General features: G+C 34.7%; 1 protein-coding gene across 1 annotated transcript; it reads left to right on the top strand.

The window, feature by feature from the left end:
- Positions 1-7,171: 7,171 nt before the first annotated feature.
- Positions 7,172-22,084, top strand: TYRP1 (tyrosinase related protein 1; the record flags this gene model as incomplete). The annotated part of the gene is made up of 7 exons (XM_079707102.1): positions 7,172-7,556; positions 8,961-9,283; positions 11,998-12,202; positions 15,031-15,198; positions 17,320-17,499; positions 20,491-20,637; positions 21,501-22,084. The coding sequence occupies 7 exons, from the start codon at positions 7,172-7,174 to the stop codon at positions 21,704-21,706; spliced, it is 1,614 nt and encodes a 537-aa protein (XP_079563228.1). The 3' UTR covers positions 21,707-22,084.
- Between the last annotated feature and the right edge of the window lie 376 nt (positions 22,085-22,460).

Raw genomic sequence — 22,460 nt, 5'->3', positions numbered from 1 at the left:
AGTCTTGTTTCAGCCCCTAGCACACAGCAGATGCTAAATATGAGGATATAGTCACGATGATACCATAAAGATATGTTTAAAAATTATAAAATAATGGAAATTTTATCTTTGACAAATATTAGAGTGCAGACATAATCTTTGGAAATGAGCACAATAATTTTAACTACACAACAAATGCACTACAAGTATTTTTGCTTATTTTGACTTTAAACACCTAACACACATGTATTTAAAAACTTCTTATGGGGAACTCTTACAAGGTCATTTGTACAAGCAGAATAGAAATCATCAGTAAAAGAAACAGTTTAAATGCTTTAATCTTAACTTAGAAAGAGAGAATTTCACTAAACAGAAATTAAATTATTGTTAATTGGCCCTACACCAGTATTTGCAATATTGTGTTGAATTTAGAAAACTCAATGAAGAAATTAATGGCACATTTTATCAGAAACTACATTGTTTGGGATGTCGACTTGAAATAATCTGCCCTAAAATAGCAATGTTATGTTTGACTGAATCTCTACTCAGTGACACAAAAACACAGCCCTAACATTATTCTTCTTTGCTTTCACAGAGTTTAAGCTTCTCCATGAGGCAAAAACACATGACTGGCCTAACAGATGACTTTGAGTTGCCTTAATGCCTTTGGAATTCTAGCTATTAATCTAAGCTTACTATAACTAAGCATATAATTTAATAAAATGTAATTCAATTGGACAATGAACATATTCAATATCATTTGCCACAAGTGATCACTAAATATATTAATATTCATCCACAATTTTTCTGGAAAAATAAAGATGATCCTGAAACTCTTATTCTCCTCAATTTAACCTAAGTTCCTGGTCTTTATCATTTAGCTTTTTGACTACATCTTTTATAAATGACAATCATAGGACTTCAAAGGAAAAACGAGGATGAGATATGAGCTTCACATCAGCTTTGGATATATAACATGCACACTAATGGTGGTTACTAATAAGTCTTAATATGTTGCCCATGTGTGTATTTCTGAACAGCCCAATTCTTTTCTTTTCTTTTCCATTATGGTTTATTACAGGATACTGAATATAGTTCTGTGTGCTATACAGTAGGACCTTGGTGTTTAACCCTTCTATATATAATAGTTTGCGTCTGCTAACCCCATAAGGCAAAATTACTGTGTAAAATTTAATTTCCATCAAAGAAATCTTAGAAATAATTTCTGTAGGGGGCCAAGGAGTGCTGTGCATGTATTTTGACACTGATTCCTGACCTATGCTGTGAACAACTTCGTTAGAGTATGACATTTTAACCATTCCACAATGTTTGGTCAAAGAGCAAAGACAAGTATGTTTTTCCTTTTACACTTTGCACCCGACTCCTACATTAGAAAACACCTGCAAGCTGAGGAATGATGTCAATATGTACGGTAGAATATACTACTGGTGGTCTATTGCTAGGCTTTCACAACTAATAGAGATTGCCATTTCAGCTTTTCCTCTTTCTTCAATGCTTGGAATTCTTGTTTCACAGGATTACTCATAAAACTGATTGGACATTTGGTAATAATGAAGGCATGGTGTAAATTGTGTCCCAGTCTACTAAGATAATTATGAATAAGATATTAATTTCAGTATTTTTCATCTACTTTAAGATTTCTATCTTTGATTCATTTATTTATTAAACTAGCATTGATAGTCTGTACTCTCCTCGTTATATATGTTTGTTATACATATTTTATAGATGAGGGACTGAGACTCAGACAAACAAAGGCGCCTGCTCAATGACACAAAGCTGGTATATTTTATGACTCAAAATACAACACTCTTTCCATTCTCCAGCCTTCTTTTTTAGAATGTGAGCAGTACTTAAAAACTACAAACATTTTGGAACCAAACTAATTTGACTTCAAAACCTGAAACTGCCACCTACAAGCTACATAATTTTTTAAAGTTTTGAATCTCCATAAGCCTGTGTTTCCTCATCCTGAAGAAGAGGAATAAAAGTAATACTTTAATAATATTTTTCAAGAATGAGAGCTAATATATGCACAGCACTAAGGGAAATAACAGGTGCTCACGAATAGTAGCTAATGAAAATATTGGAGGTAGGTTATATTTATTCATTTGAGTGGCAGTACTGATTAATTATTAGACTGGGAGTAAATAAGTCAGATGTCTAGTCCTAGTTCATTTAAAAAACAGCTAAATGGCTCTCTAGAAATCTCTCAGGTCAGTACGGGAAGAAAGACAAAAACTTGTCTTCTGATAAGTGAGACAAACAATAAACAAGTAAAAAATGAATAAGTAATAAACATTTCAGGCAATGTTTAGTACTATGAAGAAGATTTAGTCTTAAAAAAGAGAGTAATGAATGATTTAGGGATAGAGAGGTCTATTTTAGGTGGGGTTTTTAGGCAAGGCCTCTCCGAAGTGGTAACATCGGAACAGAGACCTGAATGACATGACACAGCAAGTCACACAAACACCTGGGGAAATGGCAGAGGAAATAGTAAGTGTAAGAAACAAAGTAGTGAATAAAAGAGTTTACCAGGGAGGGCAGTGAGAGTGAAGGTTGTCAGAGATTGGAGGGGCCAGATCATGAAGGTTTCTGTATGCACTTGGGTTTTATTCTAGGTATGTTTGGAAATCACTGACAGATTTTGTTTTCATCAGATTATCAGTAATAAAAAACTCTCTCAGGCTGCTGAGTGAAAAATAAATTCTCGTGTGGAAAATAAACTGCTGTGACATTAAGTATGGCCGGTGAGGGGATAAATTCGGTTTTTGCCACAGGGCAGGTTAAATTTTTCCCTTTGCCTGTAACTTGTAACCTGGATAAAATACGTGCTTCCTAAACTTATAGGAAAGTAGAAAAATCCAATCGTATTTTTCTAAAATCTAATGATTCATACCTTAAAGCGATCTAGTATGGCCAACTGGCAGTTAAGACATCATTAGCTCATTCCAGTTTACTCAGCATTGGCTGTAACCAGTTCTCTGCCTATTGGTCTATTAAAATGTGATGAAAATTATGTACTATAAGGCACCAGGACTTTGCAGTTCTGACATTCTAGGTATAATAGGTTATTTTCTTAATAATTCTTCCTTTCCCAAAGGACCTCTTCCTTTTCCCATTTACCTGTTGCACAACTTCTTACTTACTATTTGATAAAGTGATAAAAAAGCAAAAATTGGTGCTATCTGTTAATCTGGCTCAACTGCCAAACATAGTTTTGGATATTTACCTGGTGACTTTTGAGGTAACTTGACCTATTCTTTTATTTTTGTTCCTACAACTGTGCAGTAACAGAAAAGCAACACAAATTATTAATATAAACATTGAGCCTGGTGATTTAAGATCAAATTTTATGGTGAGAGAACTGCCTGTTAAATATATTGGTATATTCTTAGTCCATAACCTCCTGGAGTAGACTCATTTTATAATATAATAATAAAATCCCCAGCTGTGTTTTGTGATTCTAATACATTCAGGCTTTGGTTGCTGACTCAAAGAGTATGGGTGTTATTTTCTTTATGTATTTTAATATAATTTTAATGATAAAACCAATTTCCACGTGACTTTAGATAGTTCCAACTGACTGATATGACAATATTTAAAATTACCCAACAACTTATAGGTATCTTCTAATAGAAACCATTAACCTTGCCAATTTATACAAAATAAAAAGATAGGTTAAGAGATATGAAGTACAGAATGAGAACATATGCCTAATCATAGGCTCAGAAGAAGTAAACAGAGTATGGAGATGAGGCAAAATTGGAAGAGAAAAATTACTAAAATATTTCCAGAACGGACAAAGTCATGAATCTACAAATATGTAAAGCAAAATGTAGACTAAGTAGAATAAATAAAAATAGATCCATTTCTATACACAACCTATGAAAGCAGAGACAAAAAGAAGATCTTAAAAGAAGTCAGAGAAAGAGAAGACAGATAACTTACAAAGAAACACCGTAAGAATGAGAGCAGACTTCTGAGGAACCTCAGTGTCAATGAGAAAACAGCACAGGAACATCTTCAAAATTATCACTCAGGAACTAAAGTGAAATAAGCCATTTGGAGATAGACAACAAGGTCCTACTGTATAGCAAAGGAACTATATTCAATATCCTATAATAAACCATAATGGAAAAGAATATGAAAGAGAATATGTGTATATATATATGTAAAACTGAATCACTTTGCTGTATACCAGAAATTAACACAACATTGTAAATCAACTATACTTCAATTAGAAAAAAGATTTTTAAAAAAGAATATATAATATTGACACAGGGATAGTCAAATTCACCAACAAAACAGAAGAGCAATGCCAGAAATAAATCCATTCATACATGAAAACCTGAAAGGGTGATACTGCAGATGACTAGGGAAAGGATGGCTCCATCTATAAATGGTGCTCAGAAAAATTGGGTTTTGATGTGGAACAAAAAGTTGAACTGAGGTTCCTATTCACATCAAGCACAAGACCTAATTCCACATGCATTTAAAGAGTGAAGTGTGAAAGGCAATATTTAAAGCTTTTTATGTTGGAGACAACATTAAAAAATAGTTCATTGCTTGTGGAATGGTAAGGATTTCTTAAACAAGACATGGAAGCTACTAACAATAAAATAAAAGATTGATACCATGACATTAAAATTAAGAACTACTAATCCTCAGAAACTGTATCAAGAATGCAAAACTTAAGCCATAAATTAGAATAAGATATTTTCAATATATTTATCTAACAGAAGATTAGAAGACAGAATACGTAAAGAAGTCCTATATAGCAAAAAGACAAAAAACTAATTAAAAAACTGGCAATATGCATAAAAAAATTTACAATAAAAGAAACAGATGGGATAAAAGCACAAGAACAGTATTAAAACATATTAGTTATTAACATGAATGAAATATCTATCTCTATATATGTTAATTAAGTCTATTATTACCAGGTGTTAGCAAGTTTGTGAACCAGTAAGAAATCTTAAGCACTACTGGTGGGAATATAAATTGATACAACCACTTTGGAAAACAATTTAAAACTAACTTATAAATATTCACAAATCCTATGACTAGCAATCCATTTCCTAGGTATTTACCACAAGAAATTCTTATATATGATTAAAAAGAAACATTTACAAGCCTCTTTATAGCAGTACTGTTCATAAGACAAAAAATTAAATTAAAAATCCTGGAAAATAACCCAAATGTTCACTAACAGGAGAATGGATATATAGAGTATATTCTTACAATGATATATCAAACTGACATTAAAAAAATAGAATAGAATACTGTTACATACAACAACTTGAATACATAGTATTAGTGGGGAAAAAAAGTCTGTTCACTGAATCCTACTTAAATAGTAATGATGATAGATAGCATTTTTGTGATTCTAGTACCCTAGAGATCCAAGGCAAAAAAGAAAAAGGGACTTTTGGCCTCTATGCGTGGGATAGATCATAACCAGGATTGCTACGTTTCTTAAAACATTTTAGGAAATATCCTAATATGTATTCACATTAGTAGATTGTTTTATACACGAGACCAAAATATAAAAATAAATTTTTAAAGAATAACACTAGACTTATAGACATAAATCTTAATAACCATGGCTTAATATGGTTGTAATAAATCATGTTGATGGCCTGGACAAGGGGCTGTGTATAGGAAATTCTTCTTATTCTTTTTATCTTAATTTGTAGATATAGCCTTGGTTGGCTTTTTGTTTGTAACCGTATACCCAAGTCCTTTATATAGGTTTCTGGACGATTTTATGGCTGAGAGTCAAATAGGACAGCTAACCCTGATCACAAATTCTGATCACTTTTGCACAGCAATTATGTACTCCAAACTAAAGATTAACTTTGAAAACTGATTTCATATGTATGGGTCTCAACTCCAGAGGAAAATTCCTTTTGAAATACAGGAATCTATGACCCTTAGTGCCATTAACTTAAGACTGCTTGCAGAGAAGGTAGGAAAGAATAAGCTATTTAGTGGTCATTTTCTAAACAGCAGACATAGCAGTGACCCTGAGATCCTTTGCCACAGAGATGAACACCACCCCAATGGAGGTAAGGGAGTTGGAGTACCCAACTCAATACCAGCAGGCACCTTGATAGCCAATGTCATGTGAGTTGGTGTAATTGTATCTGATGCCTTTTCTACTACAATTATTCTCTCTGGAAATTTTAAGAACGGCAGCACCTGTTTTTAAGACGGAACACGATGAAAAGCTACCATCAGGTGCAAGCACTAACCTAGCCCTTTATCACTAAGAAAAGGTAAGTAATCTCATTTAACCTCTAAAGATCTATTTTCAAAGGAAAAAATAAAATTCTCTGCAATGAAAACAAAAGCTCTCTAGTTTCTCTGACTTGTTGTATTCCAAATTCGTGGCTCTGACCTTTTCTTAAAACTTTAAACATCACAAGGAAATCAGTGGGAAGGCAATCATGTGCTAACCAAATACTTAAAGGGCAGAAAAATTCACTGAAGTGAAAAGAGATTAGTAAAGGGTGGAAAAGAGGACCAGCCCTCTGGTGAACAGATTTGGGATGAGTTACCAGGCAGAAACCCACAAGCAATTAACAGCTCTGACATCAGGGGACAAGCAAATATAAAACACTCAGTTCTAAGAGAGGCTCAGCAGAAGATCCCCTCAGGAGTTCAAGGTACTGGAGAGAAACTCTATGGGGAGTGGGTGGATTCCACCAAAACTCCATTAGGATAAAGGGGACTTTAAATCCTGGAAATTAACTTGCTAGGAATCTGCCCCCAATTCTTCTTTCAACTCCATGGATAAATGTAATTAACGATGGTGACCCGTTAATGAGTGCTTTTGATAAATGACATCCAGGATAAGTATTTTTTATATAAATAGAAATTTAAAATGAAGAAAATTAAATGACTAGGATTTAATTATGTAGGTATTATACATGTCAAAATTTTAAAGGTAAATTACTATTTTGATTAGTTTTTGAAATGTCATTTTACAGATATGAAAAGCATTTTGAAGGTGGGTTGGGAAGGGTCCCATGCCATTTATAACAGTCCAAAAAACTTGCATAATTCCATCTTGCTTTTTCCTTTTCAGCTTGATTTTTATCTATGTGCCTCGGTCTCTACGCAAAGGGCTGAAAACCAGAGGCTGTACTGCATTCTTGCTTTAAACAGAATGAAAGCTCCCGAACTCCTCTCTCTGCGCTATACCTTCTTGGCCCTGCTTTTTTTCCAGCAGGCCTGGGCTCAATTCCCAAGACAGTGTGTCACCATCGAGGCTTTGAGAAATGGCGTGTGTTGCCCAGACCTGTTCCCACTGTCTGGGCCTGGGACTGACCGCTGTGGCTCCTCATCAGGAAGGGGCAGGTGTGAAGTGGTGACAGCTGACTCCCGACCCCACGGCCCCCAGTACCCACACGATGGCAGAGATGACCGAGAGGGCTGGCCCACGCGCTTCTTCAACAGGACATGCCGCTGCATTGGCAATTTCTCGGGATACAACTGTGGAACCTGCCGTCCTGGATGGAGAGGAGATGCCTGTGACCAGAGGGTTCTCATAGGTAAGTGGGGTGTGAATGGATGCACAGTTCTGCATGGAACTCAACATACTTAAGAGAATCCTGAACCAGTTGAACTTTCAGAACTCCTAGAAATCATAAAGCTCAAGCCTTACTTTTCACAGCTGAGGAAACTGAGGCTTAGAGAGGCTGAGAAATGTATTTGATTTAAGGAGTTGAAGTTGAAGCTCAAGTCTTCTGACTAATAACATTTCCTTTCAAAAGATTTGTTGAGCAACTCCTTTATACTAGGAACTGTGCTAGGTGTTTATGACTGGACCTTTCAGTAACTTTGCAAGATACTTATGTTAATTGTGAGGTTCTGAAAGGTCAAGTCCATGTAGCTGGTATGTGTTAAACCTGGAATTCACACTGAGATGTGTCCAGCTCTAATCGATGAGCTTCTTCCACGACCCTTGCTGACCACAAGGATGTTTCTTGCTCTGCTGATCAAGTTCAGCCATTTTACAAGATGAGCCTGGCCTGCAGCCTAAATAACGATAAATGAGAAAGCTTTCGGTAGTAACAGCTGGCAATACTGGATTGTTTTCTTTGTGCCAAACATGGGACCAAGAGTTTCAGGGGACGTTTACTGAGCCTTTTTTTTTAATTGAAGTATAGTTGATTTACAATGTTGTGGCTACAGCAAAGTGATTCAGTTATAAATATATATTTTTTCAGATTTTTTCCCTTATGGGTTATCACAAAATATTGAGTATAGTTCCCTGTGCTACAGAGTACATCTTTGTTTGTTATCTATTTTATATACAGTTGTATGCACATGTTAATCCCAAACTCCTAATTTATCCCTCCCCCACCTTCCCTTTGGTAGTCATAAGTTTGCTCTCTATGTCTGTGGGTGAGTCTTTATTCAGAGCCAGGCTCTGGTCTAAGTGCTTTTTATGTGTGTCCTCTTAGTCTTTACAACTTTATAAAGCGGATATCTTTACACACACTTTACAGATGAAAAACTGATGCTTAGAGAAATGTGTGCAGTCATAGAATGAGGCTCTGGTCTTAACCACTATACTATACCACATACCGTGTTTTTGCAAAATTTATGATATTAAAAAGGTAGAAAATTCCAAGAAATATGCCAATAGTGAGCAGAAATCAATATAACAGGATCATAGAATCATAAAGTCCATGGTAAGATTAAGGAAAGCTCATAGGAATCCTAGAGTAAGTTGGAGAGAGAAGGAGAGGGAGGGGAAGAGAGAGAGAAAAAGCAGGCCTGAAGAAGGGATTTTAGCAAGGGGTATTTTTAAAAGTATAAAATGATGTGAGCACACACGCAAATTATCATTCACAGGTAAATGGGACGTGGTGTGACAAGATGATTGTGTGCACTGTCTACCCATGCCCACACTGCAGATGTTTTCACGTTTGAATTTTGTATCCCTAAAGTCAGGAGAAACCTACTGGACTTAAGTACAGAAGAAAAGAACCGCTTTGTCCGGGCCCTGGATATGGCAAAGCGCACAATTCACCCTCAGTTTGTCATTGCCACCAGGAGATCAGAAGAAATATTGGGGCCAGATGGCAACACACCACAATTTGAGAACATTTCCATTTATAACTACTTTGTTTGGACGCACTACTACTCAGTCAAAAAGACTTTTCTGGGGGCAGGACAGGAAAGCTTTGGTGAAGTGGATTTCTCTCATGAGGGACCAGCGTTTCTCACATGGCACAGGTACCACCTGCTGCAGCTGGAGAGAGACATGCAGGTATGCATGAGGCATGGCCATGTTCGTATCCTTTACAGAGGAGGTGACTTGTTTCTAAGTTGTTAATCCACTGTGCTCTGAATGATCAAAACAGGCGATGACAAAGCGATTTCACATTATTAATCTGCCTTCAGCATTCTGTTAAGTTTCTCCCTATGCTAATTACTTCCTTATTAATTAATCTTTACCCTTTGTGAAGTGAAAAGAAAGTCATATCAGTGATGAGGAAGCCAATTGAGATATCTGTAGGTGTGAATTAAAGCACTGGACATATTCTACAGCTCTGTCATTGAAAAAATAACCCTCGTATAGTTTGCAATCAAGGACTCTCACTTGATATATCTCCCTTTTCAAATGTAAACCAATACCTCCTCCTGGTTTGGATGAGGCAGGTGTGTATAACTTCTCAGTCTTCCAAATCCCAAATGTTTAGCTCACTTTATAAGTTGATGATTCGTTCTGATATGGGGTTTAAATGATGAAAAAATTACTTTTCATTTATATTGTCATATTTTAATTGAACTCCATTTTTTCCATGCCCCCTACCACTTTGAGGCTTATAGAAGACACCTACTAACAACATCCCATAGGTCAGACATCATTTTAATTTAAAAGGCATTGACTTTTTTGGCATAAAGTGAAGCTCAAAACAAAGTTATCTCCTGCTTATTTTTGATCAGATAAGCTAAAGCCACATTAAAGTATCTGTTAACATAAATACTTTCATATTGTTTATTTTACTAATTGCTCTATATTTTAAGAAAAGTATTGTTATTTTTAAATGAAGTTTTAAAAAAATTTTTTTGTTATTGACGTACAGCTGATTTACAATGTTGTGTTAATTTCTGCTGTACAGCAAAGTGATTCAGTTATACATATCTATACATTCATTTTTTATATTCTGTTCCATGATGGTTTATCATAGGATATGGAATATAGTTCTCTGTGCTATACAGTAGGACCCTGTTGTTTATCAATTCTGTATATAATAGCTTACATCTGCTAACCCCAACCTAACCCCTAACCCCTTTAAAATTCTTAGATCTCAATTAGGAAATCCACAAACTGAACCTGTTTTCTAGATGAAATAACAGCAATGAATCCCTCCCCACAAATTAAAATCTAAAAATTAATCTAAAAATATCCGAGGGCAGATTCACATATTGATTCGCAGTATGCTTGTGCCCAGCATTATCCAAGAAAATAAATGGTTAGAAGGGAGAGATTTAATGCACTAAAATACAGAACAAAATATTCACATGTAAGTAGTCCATCCATATGCAATTTGAGTGATTAAATGAATTCATCTGATACTCTGAACTTCATAGTTTATAGCTATGATTTCAAGGCATTTTTTAGATTATGAGTAGATAAATCTGTCATTTGTAATCGACTCCAGCTCTTCTTGCTTTCAAGTCATTTTCCCAAAGGTACACCAAAATGAAAGGGCAGGTGGAAAGTATCTAAAAGCTTCAATTTTGCCTGCGTAAGCTTCAACCTCTATGACTTACGTTTTTAAAACCCAACAGCACGAGGGATCCAACAAATTACAATCTAAATGTAACGCACAGTTGAAATGCCACGTGAATCTGCTCCAGCTCCCAGATGCCAGTTGCTGAACCATAAACTGACTCTTAATGATCCCTTAGAAGCTGTCACTAATTTTTGTGAACCAGAACACTGGCTTCTAAATAAGGACTCTAAAGCTCTGGAGATCAATAACTGGGGAATACCTTGGAAAGTTTTGACCCTCTAAAATACCCCGAGGACCAGGAAATGCTTCCTAGAAAGGGTTTAAAAGTTAAAAAGTACATATGTACTAAATACTTGTGAGATAAAACAATGGCAATCCCTACATTTATAGCCCACACTCTAAATATAGCTCACTAAAGGCTTAAAGGAATGAGAAATAACAAGTACAATAAATACATGTTTAAAGGAACCCAGTAAAATAAGCATGTGATCTTGAGTCCAGCATTTTTTAAATTGTTGAGATCAGCTCTAAATGGAAACTACGTCTCTGGTCTAAATAACAGTGTGCACAGAGAAATATTCTGCTTCAGTTTAGCATTTCCTGTCTGTATTAGTTTCTGGCAGAAGCCTGAGTCTTCGTAGTTTAGATTCTGAAGCAGGGGTCTCTAAGTAAAACACCTTCAGTGGCCTGGCAGATAAGGCAAGCGTGAAAGAGCCTCCGTAGTCTGTGGCCAAACCAGAATCTAAATGCCTGAAGTCGTTCCGGTTAAATTAAAAAACAGAAACAAAATAAAAAGCACTGCTTCACATAATATATCTCAAGGCTGAATCTGGCGCCAGACCAGGAGTTAGTCATGCTTGAATTAGAGATAGGAAAATGGAAGGAAGTGGAAATGTCAAAGAGCAGAAGCGATTATTGATAATTTTTAGTATAACCAACAGAAATGTAACTACTTGCCTAAAAAAGAAAAGGAAGACACCTCCCCAAAGCATGTGCAGAAACTTCTGTATAACAAGTTGAGTTTCATTCCCTCTAGTGCCCAAGTGACTTCTTGTAGTAAATTGGAGGCTTTGTTAAATAAGGTATTTAAGTCCTCTAGCCCTTCAGACACCACTGACACACTAACTGGTTCCTAAGTGGCTGAAGAGAACTAATAGAAACAGACTGCCAGGGAGTAAACCAAGCAAAGGGAGAATTTTAAACAAAAGCAGAGAATGCTAACAGAGTTTCTGTGATCTAGGAAATGTTGCAGGATCCTTCTTTCTCCCTTCCTTACTGGAATTTTGCCACCGGGAAGAACACCTGTGACATTTGCACCGATGACTTGATGGGATCAAGAAGCAACTTTGATTCCACTCTTATAAGCCCGAACTCCGTCTTTTCTCAATGGCGAGTGGTCTGTGAATCCTTGGAAGATTATGATACCCTGGGAACCCTTTGTAACAGTAAGTTCCAAATGACAACTAGGATTCAGAATCACCTGTTAGGTAAAGTGATTAAATGTGCTGTCTGAAGGCCCTTCATTCTACTAAGGACTTCAGACTAAAATCCACTTTTATTATGGAGAGTTGATGTACAAATATTCACTAAGTACCTAGGACAGTCAAGGCAATCTGAGGTGCTCCAGTGGAAAAAGAAAGTGCTTATACATTTTTCCACTGCTTTCCTTGAACAACTTGGTCAGTGCATTGCTCACTTTCTTATTTTGGAAATGTCTATTTTGTATTAATTAATCCTCTTAGTAAGCTCAGCACTGCTTAGTAGTCATGTGTCTTGTGTTGGAATTTCACAGAAAATGTTTCCCTAGGAAATGTGAAATATGCAGAAAGAGTTGGAAGTGCCCTGGGAGTAAAAAATACATATAATAATAATTATTATTATTGTATAATGATTATTACTATTATTTTATGTTATTATATATTATTTTTACTATTATGTTAATCTGGTCAGAAGGTTAAAAAGCCAAAAGGTGACATGGAGGATGCCTTTAATAAAAGAAAGATACTGTACAGAAGATGTCTGCCAACTAGCTCTTTCCAGCTCTCCCAAAGTGAATACAAAAAGAGAATGATTAACCAGTTTTCCTAGCATCCTTTCTCCAGTGGTCTGAATGCCATCTCTGCCACAGGTCACGTTTCTGTCCTATGTGGATCAGTTCCTGTGAAGCTTTCTGTTCTCTTCCTTAGATCCTATTTTTATCGTCTCTCTTGCTGCTAACACAAGGTCTTAATTATCAGAGTCTTTTTATCCCATCTTATTTTTCTTCTTCAGGCACGTCTGGCTATTTTGAACTTTTGTTCTTCCATATAAAAACTAGAATTGTTGGAATTTATTTTTTATTTTATTATTATACTAATAACATTTATTCTGCACATATTCCTTTAGGCACCAAATATTAAATTACTTTGTAAACTTAAATAGAGAATATTTTAAATAGAGCAAAGAAATTAAGTAGATTTTTCACCATTAGAAGATTATTTAGCCATATATAGGAATAAGAGAAGTAAATGTATATAAAATTTTATTCTGTAGAAGTTTAAAAATTAAAATAAAACTTTGTTTGGCATGCCGAATGAGATAAAATTGAGGATCAGTATGTCTCTACATACCAAAACATTCATCTCTCTCTGTGATTTTTTTTTTAAGTTGTTTGCACATGGACAACTTCTGCCATTGCACCTATTAACATCCTATGGATTGGAGTCCTGTGGGATTTCCATGCAGGAATGAATGAAAAGTTCAGAGTGTCTGAAGTAGAAAGCAAATTTGAGAAGTATAGTGAAGAAAGAGCATGTTTTTCATATGATGAATTAAAGGTGATATTTTAGTGGCTGGAAGAATGTTAGATGTCAATAATTAACTCTTTCAGTATACCGAATTTGGTGCATTTATGGAATACTGAAAAGATACTGTCCAGAAAGCATATGAGGACATAAGCATGCAATGTCTAAGGAAGGTTTGATCTAAAGCTGTACAGGTATGGGTGTCCTGTAAAAGATGATCAGTGAAACCACAGGAATGGATAATTTCATCCAAGAAGAAAAGTAGAGAGAGGCAAGAATTACCGTGAGGATTAAATCAGATATCTTATTAAAGTATTTGATACCATATCAGACACATTAATATGTGTTCAATAAAATGTTATTTTCCTTTTTTCTTTCACTGGCCTAATAAATAAAGCAGTTCTTGTCTAGCTTCCTATCCTTCCCGCCATCCACTACACCCTTACATTGCCACATACCCTAGGCAAGCTGTTCACCTAACAGGCCCTCTTATACAATCAACCTGATCTTTTCATAAATCAACATACACCAAACAACTATTTAGCTTTAATTACATGCCAGTGCTGGATCAAGACTGGAGGACACACTGGCGATCAAGAAAAGAGTCTGTGCTCCGATGGGGCTTATATTATGCATAGAAGAAAGCTTATCATCTTTTATTATTACCTCTGCTTAAAATGTTTGACTTGTAAAATCTGTCTTATTTCACCTCTGGCAATTTTCCTCAGTCCTTCAGGGCTCTTTGCAAATCTCTCTACCTAATGAAGGCTTCCTGAAGCCACCCAATTGGGAAGAATTGATTCTCTCACTTACGCTCTCCCCTCTTCCCACCCTCGCCTTCCCTCCCTTCCCTATTTCTCTTTCTCTCCCTCCCTGTCTCCCCAAAGGCATCTCTGTATCTCTAGGGGTACATATTATCCCTAGCATAGCAGCTCTTTGTTTACCTGTTTATCTTACTGACCTTAAAATGTTTCAATTATTTTTCACATTAATTGCTGAAAAATATGTGTTGATTGCAATACAGACCGCTTCCCAAAGAGATTTAAGGTTGTTTTAACTTTATTTCTCTGAAGGCTTGAAAGAGCATTCAAGTACAAAATTTCATGTGTATGAAATATGGATTTCAGTGTAGAGTTTTGGTTTATGAGATTAAGTTGGCAGGATTTAATTTTCCATGGAATTTTCATTTTAATGTGTTCTCTTGAAAAAAGCATATGTTGATTTAACAAATACAAGGACCTCTATCTGTTATTGTGATCATCTTTTTCTTCAGGTGATTTTGTGTATCACATATTTTCCCTATTCACAGAAGTTGGACATGATAACTTATTTTCTCACTTTAATGCCATTAAATATGCACTTTAAAAATTTTCTCTTCTACCAAGGAAACCCTGTTTTTCAGTGTTCATGCTATGCATACAAATTTGAAAAGCAAAGCTAAGATCTCAAAATGTTCTATACATGTTCACCGTTTCCCATCTTTTCCCCAGGCACTGAGGGTAGGCCAATTAGGAGAAATCCAGCTGGAAATGTGGCTAGACCAATGGTGCAACGTCTTCCTGAACCACAGGATGTCACTCAGTGCTTGGAAGTTGGTTTATTTGACACACCTCCTTTTTATTCCACTTCTACAAACAGTTTCCGAAACACAGTGGAAGGCAAGTAAACAAAATCGGTGCTCTGAATTGACCTAGTTGTCACAGGGAAAACTATTCAAATTCAAATCTCTTTGAAAAAAACGTTTGAATGCCATACGGATCCTGTAAGTTTATGTGAATAGGGCTGCCTATTATGATATAATCACAATTCTCTGCTCAAAAAAAATAACTTTCTTAAAGAAAAGTGAGACCCTGAAACTTTTTATCATAGGAGAAGCCCTTGGAAATGATTCTGTTAAAATACCTAAAAGGTATTAAACTCAAATTTCTGTTAGGCAGCTGGCCAATATGTGTATAACTATATCAAATTCTAGTATAGGCAAATAATATTCAAGACTTGGAGGGATTAATTTTTTTTCTTAAAAAATATAATAAAAAATCCTGAACATAAGTTGCCATCTACTAAAGCCTGGTTTGGACACATGTTTTATTTAGGTATCATCCTGCAACTATTTTTAAGATCTATGAAAATTCGAACTTGCATCTAGAGATATTTAATTTGGTTTTCCTTGCTTAATTCAAAGTATTTTAAAGCTGAGAAACTGAGGTCCAAAGAAGTGAAATTAATTTCCAAAGATATCCAGCTAGTTAGTAACAGAGCACAGATTCAAATCCAAATGTTCTAAGTCCTCTAAAATAAATTATATTTCATTTATAATTATTTTATAAAATAATTTACTTTATAAAATAAATTGATACCTCTAAATTATTCATGATACATATTTAAAGTTTTAAAAGAATAGAATAACATTTAACTTTATTATAAACTTGTTATTGTCAAATTTTACCTTAAATACAGCATTGCACATGTTAGACCATCCTCCCCCCAACCAAAAAAAGGGAATAGATCTCTCTTTCCCATGATCTGAGATACCTGATGTATAGATCTGATAATTATTTTCAATTATCTCCCCTTTTATCATCAAAATTATATGCCATTCTTTCCTATCTTTATGTTAATTTTCATAACTACATATGATATACTGATTTGGAGATGACTCAATAAATAATAACCATATTTTGACTAAGCTGGTATTTATAACCTAAGACTGTAAGTAGTGATTTCATAAAGAATTTGCAGATTGTGTCTTATTGATGACCAATCAAAAGACAAATTGTACTGATTTCCTGACAGAATGCATGAAAAGATTAGTGCTTAACCACCTGCTGTGTACATTATGGACAATCTTTAAATGTTTTATGAGTCAAAAAATAATGGAATAAACATATAAAAAAATGAGTAAATGAATAACTATAATTAAACTACACACACTTGTAACTCCATCCCACATCAGAGACCGTCTATTTTTGTTTGTGATCTATCCTTGTCTTCTCTCTAATATGTATTCATGAACAATATATATATGGGAGTATATATGGGAAATATGTTATATATAATATGGGAAATGTATATATTATATATAATAGATATATAATATGTGGATTATATATAAAATGGGAATATATATATGATCCACATGTGAAATATATATAATATGGAAAGGTATTTGGAGAAGATATATATATAGAATACAGATCATTCTCAAAAGTTCTATAAATGTTTTAACAGCAGTCTTTTCAGATATTTAAAACTAGCACAGAGATGGTAAGAAAGCTTTGAGAAATTGTAACCTCTCCACAAAAATAATTTTCTAAAAATAAACATGCTGACAGTCATTCAAAAGGAATAAGGTAGGAGACTAAAGTAACATCTGGCAATTTAAGTTCCAGGACAACCAGAGTGGTGTTCTCCCAACTGTATCAGCAGTTTTTGTAGAAGCTAGAGCTTTCCACTATCTTTATTTCCATGTAGACCAATGTTAGCCTTGTCAAAATAGAGTGTTCTATATATTTTGACTGGTATCCTTTGCAGGTCATTATTTTTAACCCAGAGGCTACATTTAGAATGTCATGCCACTAGCTTCAAACTAACCTAGCTCTCAGTACAGCAAACACATGTCACCAACCACAGGTACAGAGAAGCAGTGCTATTACACTAAGGTAAAAATTGGCCTGACAAGCTTAGGAAAAATTGTTTCCCAATATAATCACTGCTTTGGACTTGAAAAGTTAGATATGTGTAATGGTTTTTACTATTCTCATCCTTCTTTTTATATCTAGGTTACAGTGATCCCACAGGAAGGTATGACCCTACTGTGCGAAGCCTTCACAATTTGGCTCATCTATTCCTGAATGGAACCGGGGGGCAAACTCATTTATCTCCCAATGATCCTATTTTTGTCCTCCTACATACTTTCACTGATGCAGTCTTTGATGAATGGCTGAGGAGATATAATGCTGGTAAAACTCTTTCATGTGCTTTTTGCAGGCTCAGCAAAGGAGACTGTTCAGATGGCACAGTTACCACTTTAGGCTAAGCATTTGGCACACTTAAACTACACTTAACAATAGGATAAAATAGCTCTAATATCTAGCTATTTCCAACTATTCTAAACCACTTTGAAAAGGCAGATGAGAAGTCTCTCAGAATAGTAATTGTAAGATGATACTTATTAACATTCACTAGGACTAAAAAGGTAATCCCTTCTCCTTTTTACCATGTAAAGATGACTACCATGTTTCCCCCATTTTTCTTTCTCATATCTTCCAATGAACATCCTCATTGTTTTTTAATATGAATGCAAAAACCTTACAGAGCTCTTCTTTGATACCCCAAAAGACAGGAAAATTATACTCATAATCCACAGTTCTGATTTTTATTACTTTACGGCCTCTCACAAATGGAAATTTTACTCAATTTGAAAAGTTAATGTTAGTTTTTATATCACACTGTAGAAAATCTCTTTTAAGTTCACTGTAATGCATTCTTTAAAATATTATTTAAAGGCTACTTTCTCATCACTCAGCTGAGAGGGTTGTATTACTATTCAAACAATGAATGTGCTTTTACTGGTTAAAACATCGTAAATTTTCACATTTTAAAAGTGTTCTAAGTTTTGTCTTATGTGCCTTTACTTTGTCATGCACATAAACATAATATTGGAGATTAACTATCTACTGATTCATTTATTCATTCAGCCATCTCTTACTTTCGTGCTGTGTGTGTGTGTGTGTGTGTGTGTGTGAGAAAGAGAGAGAGAATACAATAGAAACCTCTAATCTAACCTGATTTGGACCATTAATTGATGAGTTGGTCAAAATAGTTGGTTTCATCTGAAAACAATTTAAGAAATAAATAGCTTAAATATAAATATTTATTCACTTATCAATCTTCTATGAATTCACTGATTGGAGTTCCATCTGATTTTTCATGTGTATTTATATACATACATACAACCATAATGAATTATCTATAATTTACAGTGTCTGTTTCTTTAAAGTGAAACAAGAAATTAACAACCCTTGTGATGCAATCTGAGTACAGTATTATTCTAAATTTTCATAATGTTCCCCAACCCTTAAAAATCATAGTTGCTCATTCCTAATTCTATAGCAACGTTGCAGCCACTCATTCTTAATAAATCTTTCCAAAGCATTCCATTTATTTATTATAAAAACATCCCCCTCTTTTTACGATCATAATTATCGATTTACGTGTGTTTTGTTATATTACTTTTATTTCAATAACAAATAACTAGAATTAATAGGTTTAGGAATCAACATAACAAACTTTTGTTAAACATACACGTCTGGAAACTAGACAGCAATGTATAAACTGACAATAAGCATATGTAAATAAATATAGAGTATGTTAGATGGGGGAAAGTCTTTGTAGACAAGTAAAATCAGGAAAGGGGATAGGGAGCACTGCGTAAATATATGGAGAAAGATGCTCCCAAGACAAAGGAACAAAGGAGCCACTGTGGCTGGAGCAGAGTGGGGAGTGGGGAGAAAACAGAGGGAGATGACAAGGTCAGAGGGAAAACAGGGGCAGATCCTTAAAGACACTGGGTTTAACTCTAAGAGAGAAGGGGAGCCATTGAAGGGTCTGACACAGGGAAGCAACACTGCAATCCAATTGCTATTGTTATTTTTATTCCTCTTCTTCTTTTCCTCCACTTATTTTAATGGACATAACTTTTTTATGCAGCTGTAACTGAACTGGGTTGAGGCCAATTCAGTAAAGATGAAGTGGGAAGTTTAAAAAATGATCTAAGTTATTAGCTTTAACATCTAACTTTAACAAATAATTAATATGAGTGCCTTCAGGCCAGGAACCTTGTCTTTTGTTTAATGCTATACCCCATGTGCCTAGATCAGTGCCTGGCATTAGCAGGAGCTCAATAGATTTCAATGGATAAATATTTAATTAGCATTAATTCATAGTACATTTAAAATCACTAGATTTTAAAGTAACTAAATTTAAAGTTACAAAAATATAAATACTACCTGCCATTTCTATGATCAATTTTTCTTCAGAGTAGATGCTAAAATACTCTCCTGTGCTTCACAGGATCACAGTGACTGTCCAGGTAATATACTTCTTGCGAACAGAAAACCTAATATTTCACTAGCCTTCTCACATATTCCAGCTCTTTTAACTGTATTCCCACTAATGTCCTACCCAAACCCACTTCCAACTCTGGTTTTGTGACATTCCATTTGGCATTTAATTGTACCAATATAAATATAAACAACAACAACAAAAAGGAATGATCTTTTGCCACAAAGAGTATATCACTCCTTTTATCTCTGATAACAGAAACTTACTAATAATATAAATGCCTATGATTTTTATTTAAGTAGAAAGATGAAAGGTGGCAGGAAGCAAATAGGATTCTAGGACCTTGATTCAAAGTGTTAAGTGCTTTTTGCTAACAGAATAAAACCCAGGGAATAAGTTAATATTTATTTCTCTAATTAAACAGAAAAATGAAAAATACTAAACAGAAATAGTCATAGTCAAGGACAAACCTCCATTAGCTACAGTGTCTCTCAAATTTAAATCATAGATGATACTACAGCAAATTACAGGTCCAATCTTTTCTTTAGCTTTGAAAAGTAAGTTTAATGAACTTTATTCAAATTAGTTTCTGTAATATAAAACAACTAATGATCATCATAGATAAGAAAAGACTAAAACTTCCTTACTTTTAAACTCTCTTTTTCTATTGGATGACGTTAGTGCTGTACTCGAAGCATCTGAGCTCCGTTTTACGCAATTCCCTGTTCTGCTGTAGTGAAACATTTTTATGTCTTTACTCAGTGTAAAATATGAAAGAATTTTTAATGTTACCCTTGAATACTTTGGGTCACCTTCAGAACATAATAATAATGTATTAATATTAGCTTGAGTTTGTCTATTAACAAGGTGTCTTTGACATATTTTAGATATATCCACATTTCCATTGGAAAATGCCCCTATTGGACATAACAGACAATACAATATGGTACCATTTTGGCCTCCAATTACCAACATAGAAATGTTTGTTACTGCTCCAGACAACCTGGGATACACTTATGAAGTTCAATGGCCAAGTGAGTACTGAAAATGTATTTTTACTGTGGAAATTTCCTACAGCAAATTTGTCACCCTTAAAGTAATCACATTTTTCTGAGATAAAGTAATCCACAGTTTTCCACTTGGATTTAGAAGCTTTCGTTAGAATTTTTATTTGTGGATAAAGAGACTCAATTTAACATTTGTTGAAAGCCCACTCTGACCTGGTATTGAGCTGATTACATACCACACTATTTCATTTAATCCTTACAACCCTCTGAGGCAGGTATCAAAATCCTCATTTTACAAATAAGGAAGACGAGGCTTAGAGAGAGTAATTGTCAAAGATCACCTTTCTAGTGAGCATAGAGAATGAGTCTTGAGCTTAGCCCTGTGTAATATGCCCTTATTTTTCTACTACATAATGTTGCTTCTGTTTATTTAGCAAAAAAAAAAAAAAAAAAAAAGAGAGATGGAGTGAGATATTCTGAGCTGTTTTTTCTGAGGTTTTGAAATTCAAAACTTTCTGATTTAATTTTAAATCCCTTTCTTAACAAAGGCAGTGGGGTACAGTGGAAGAGCCCAGGATTTGGATCCTGAAAGACCTGGGCTCCAAAACCAACTCTACTGCATACTAATCAAATGACCTTGGGCAAGTGACTCAAACTCTGAGCCATCATTTCCTTTAGAATGGATAGAATAACTATCCCAGTAGGGCTCACTATGAGACATTGGGAAGTGCTTTGAAGATGCCAGGTGCTATAATAGGCGATGTAGCTAATAAAAATAAATATGAGGACTTTGTAAAGTGCCTGGAACAGTGCCTCTATTAGGGTATCCAATTTTGGGTGGCAACTATTTTACTTTTTTTTTTTTTGCTCTCATTTTCTTTTTCAAATAGGTTGGACTTTTAGTATTTCTGAGATTGTAACCATAGCGGTAGTTGCTGCTTTATTACTGGTTGCAGTCATTTTTGTGGGTGCTTCTCATCTGCTTCGTGCCAGAAGAAACATGGAAGAAGCAAATCAGCCTCTGCTTACTGATCAGTATCAACACTATGTTGAAGAATATGAAAAACTCCAGAATCCTAATCAGTCTGTGGTCTAATTACAAGTGGTATATTCTCTTATGCATTAGTATCATAAAACCATATGGTTGAAAAATAATAGGTTGAGTTAGTAACTGTATTTTCTTTCATTCTGTTACTTCCATCCTTGTGCATGCACATGCTGGAATTAAAAGCACCAGATACTATTTTCCAGAACTGTGGAAAGTCACAATATTTTCAATGTTTTCTATTTTTCAGTTCTATTTATAATGGTAGGTTGCACCCATTCTATGGTATTTAAGCAGATAGTATGAAGATTTGGTGCATGTTTTGAAGGTCAACTATATGACAATATAAATAAGTTGTTGTACTTTGTTCATATTGTAAAGAAAAATCATGATTGTTAGTAAACCCCTGATTAAAATACATGAGTAGGACGCAAATGAACTTATTTACGAAGCAGAAACAGACTCACAGACATAGAAAACAAACTTTCAGTTACCATCTGGGAAAGGGGGTGGGGGAGGGATAAAGAAGGAGTTGTGATGAGCAGATACAAACTACTATATATAAAATAGATAAACAACAAGGTCCTACTGTATAGCACAGGGAACTGTATTCAATATCCTATAATAAACCATAATGGAAAAGAATATGTATATACATGTATAACTGAACCACTTTGCTGTACACCAGAAACTAACACAACATTGTAAATCAACTACACTTCAATAAAAAATTTTTAAAAAAAAGAGTAGGCATTTCTACAATGTCAAGATGTAAATACATATCCATTCATTGACACTGGCCAAC

The sequence above is a fragment of the Hyperoodon ampullatus genome (genome assembly GCF_949752795.1).
Source record: "Hyperoodon ampullatus genome assembly, chromosome: 6".
Lineage (NCBI taxonomy): Eukaryota > Metazoa > Chordata > Mammalia > Artiodactyla > Ziphiidae > Hyperoodon > Hyperoodon ampullatus.
The sequence above is the reverse complement of the archived record's forward strand: the minus strand, read 5'-3'. Positions and strand labels throughout refer to the sequence as shown.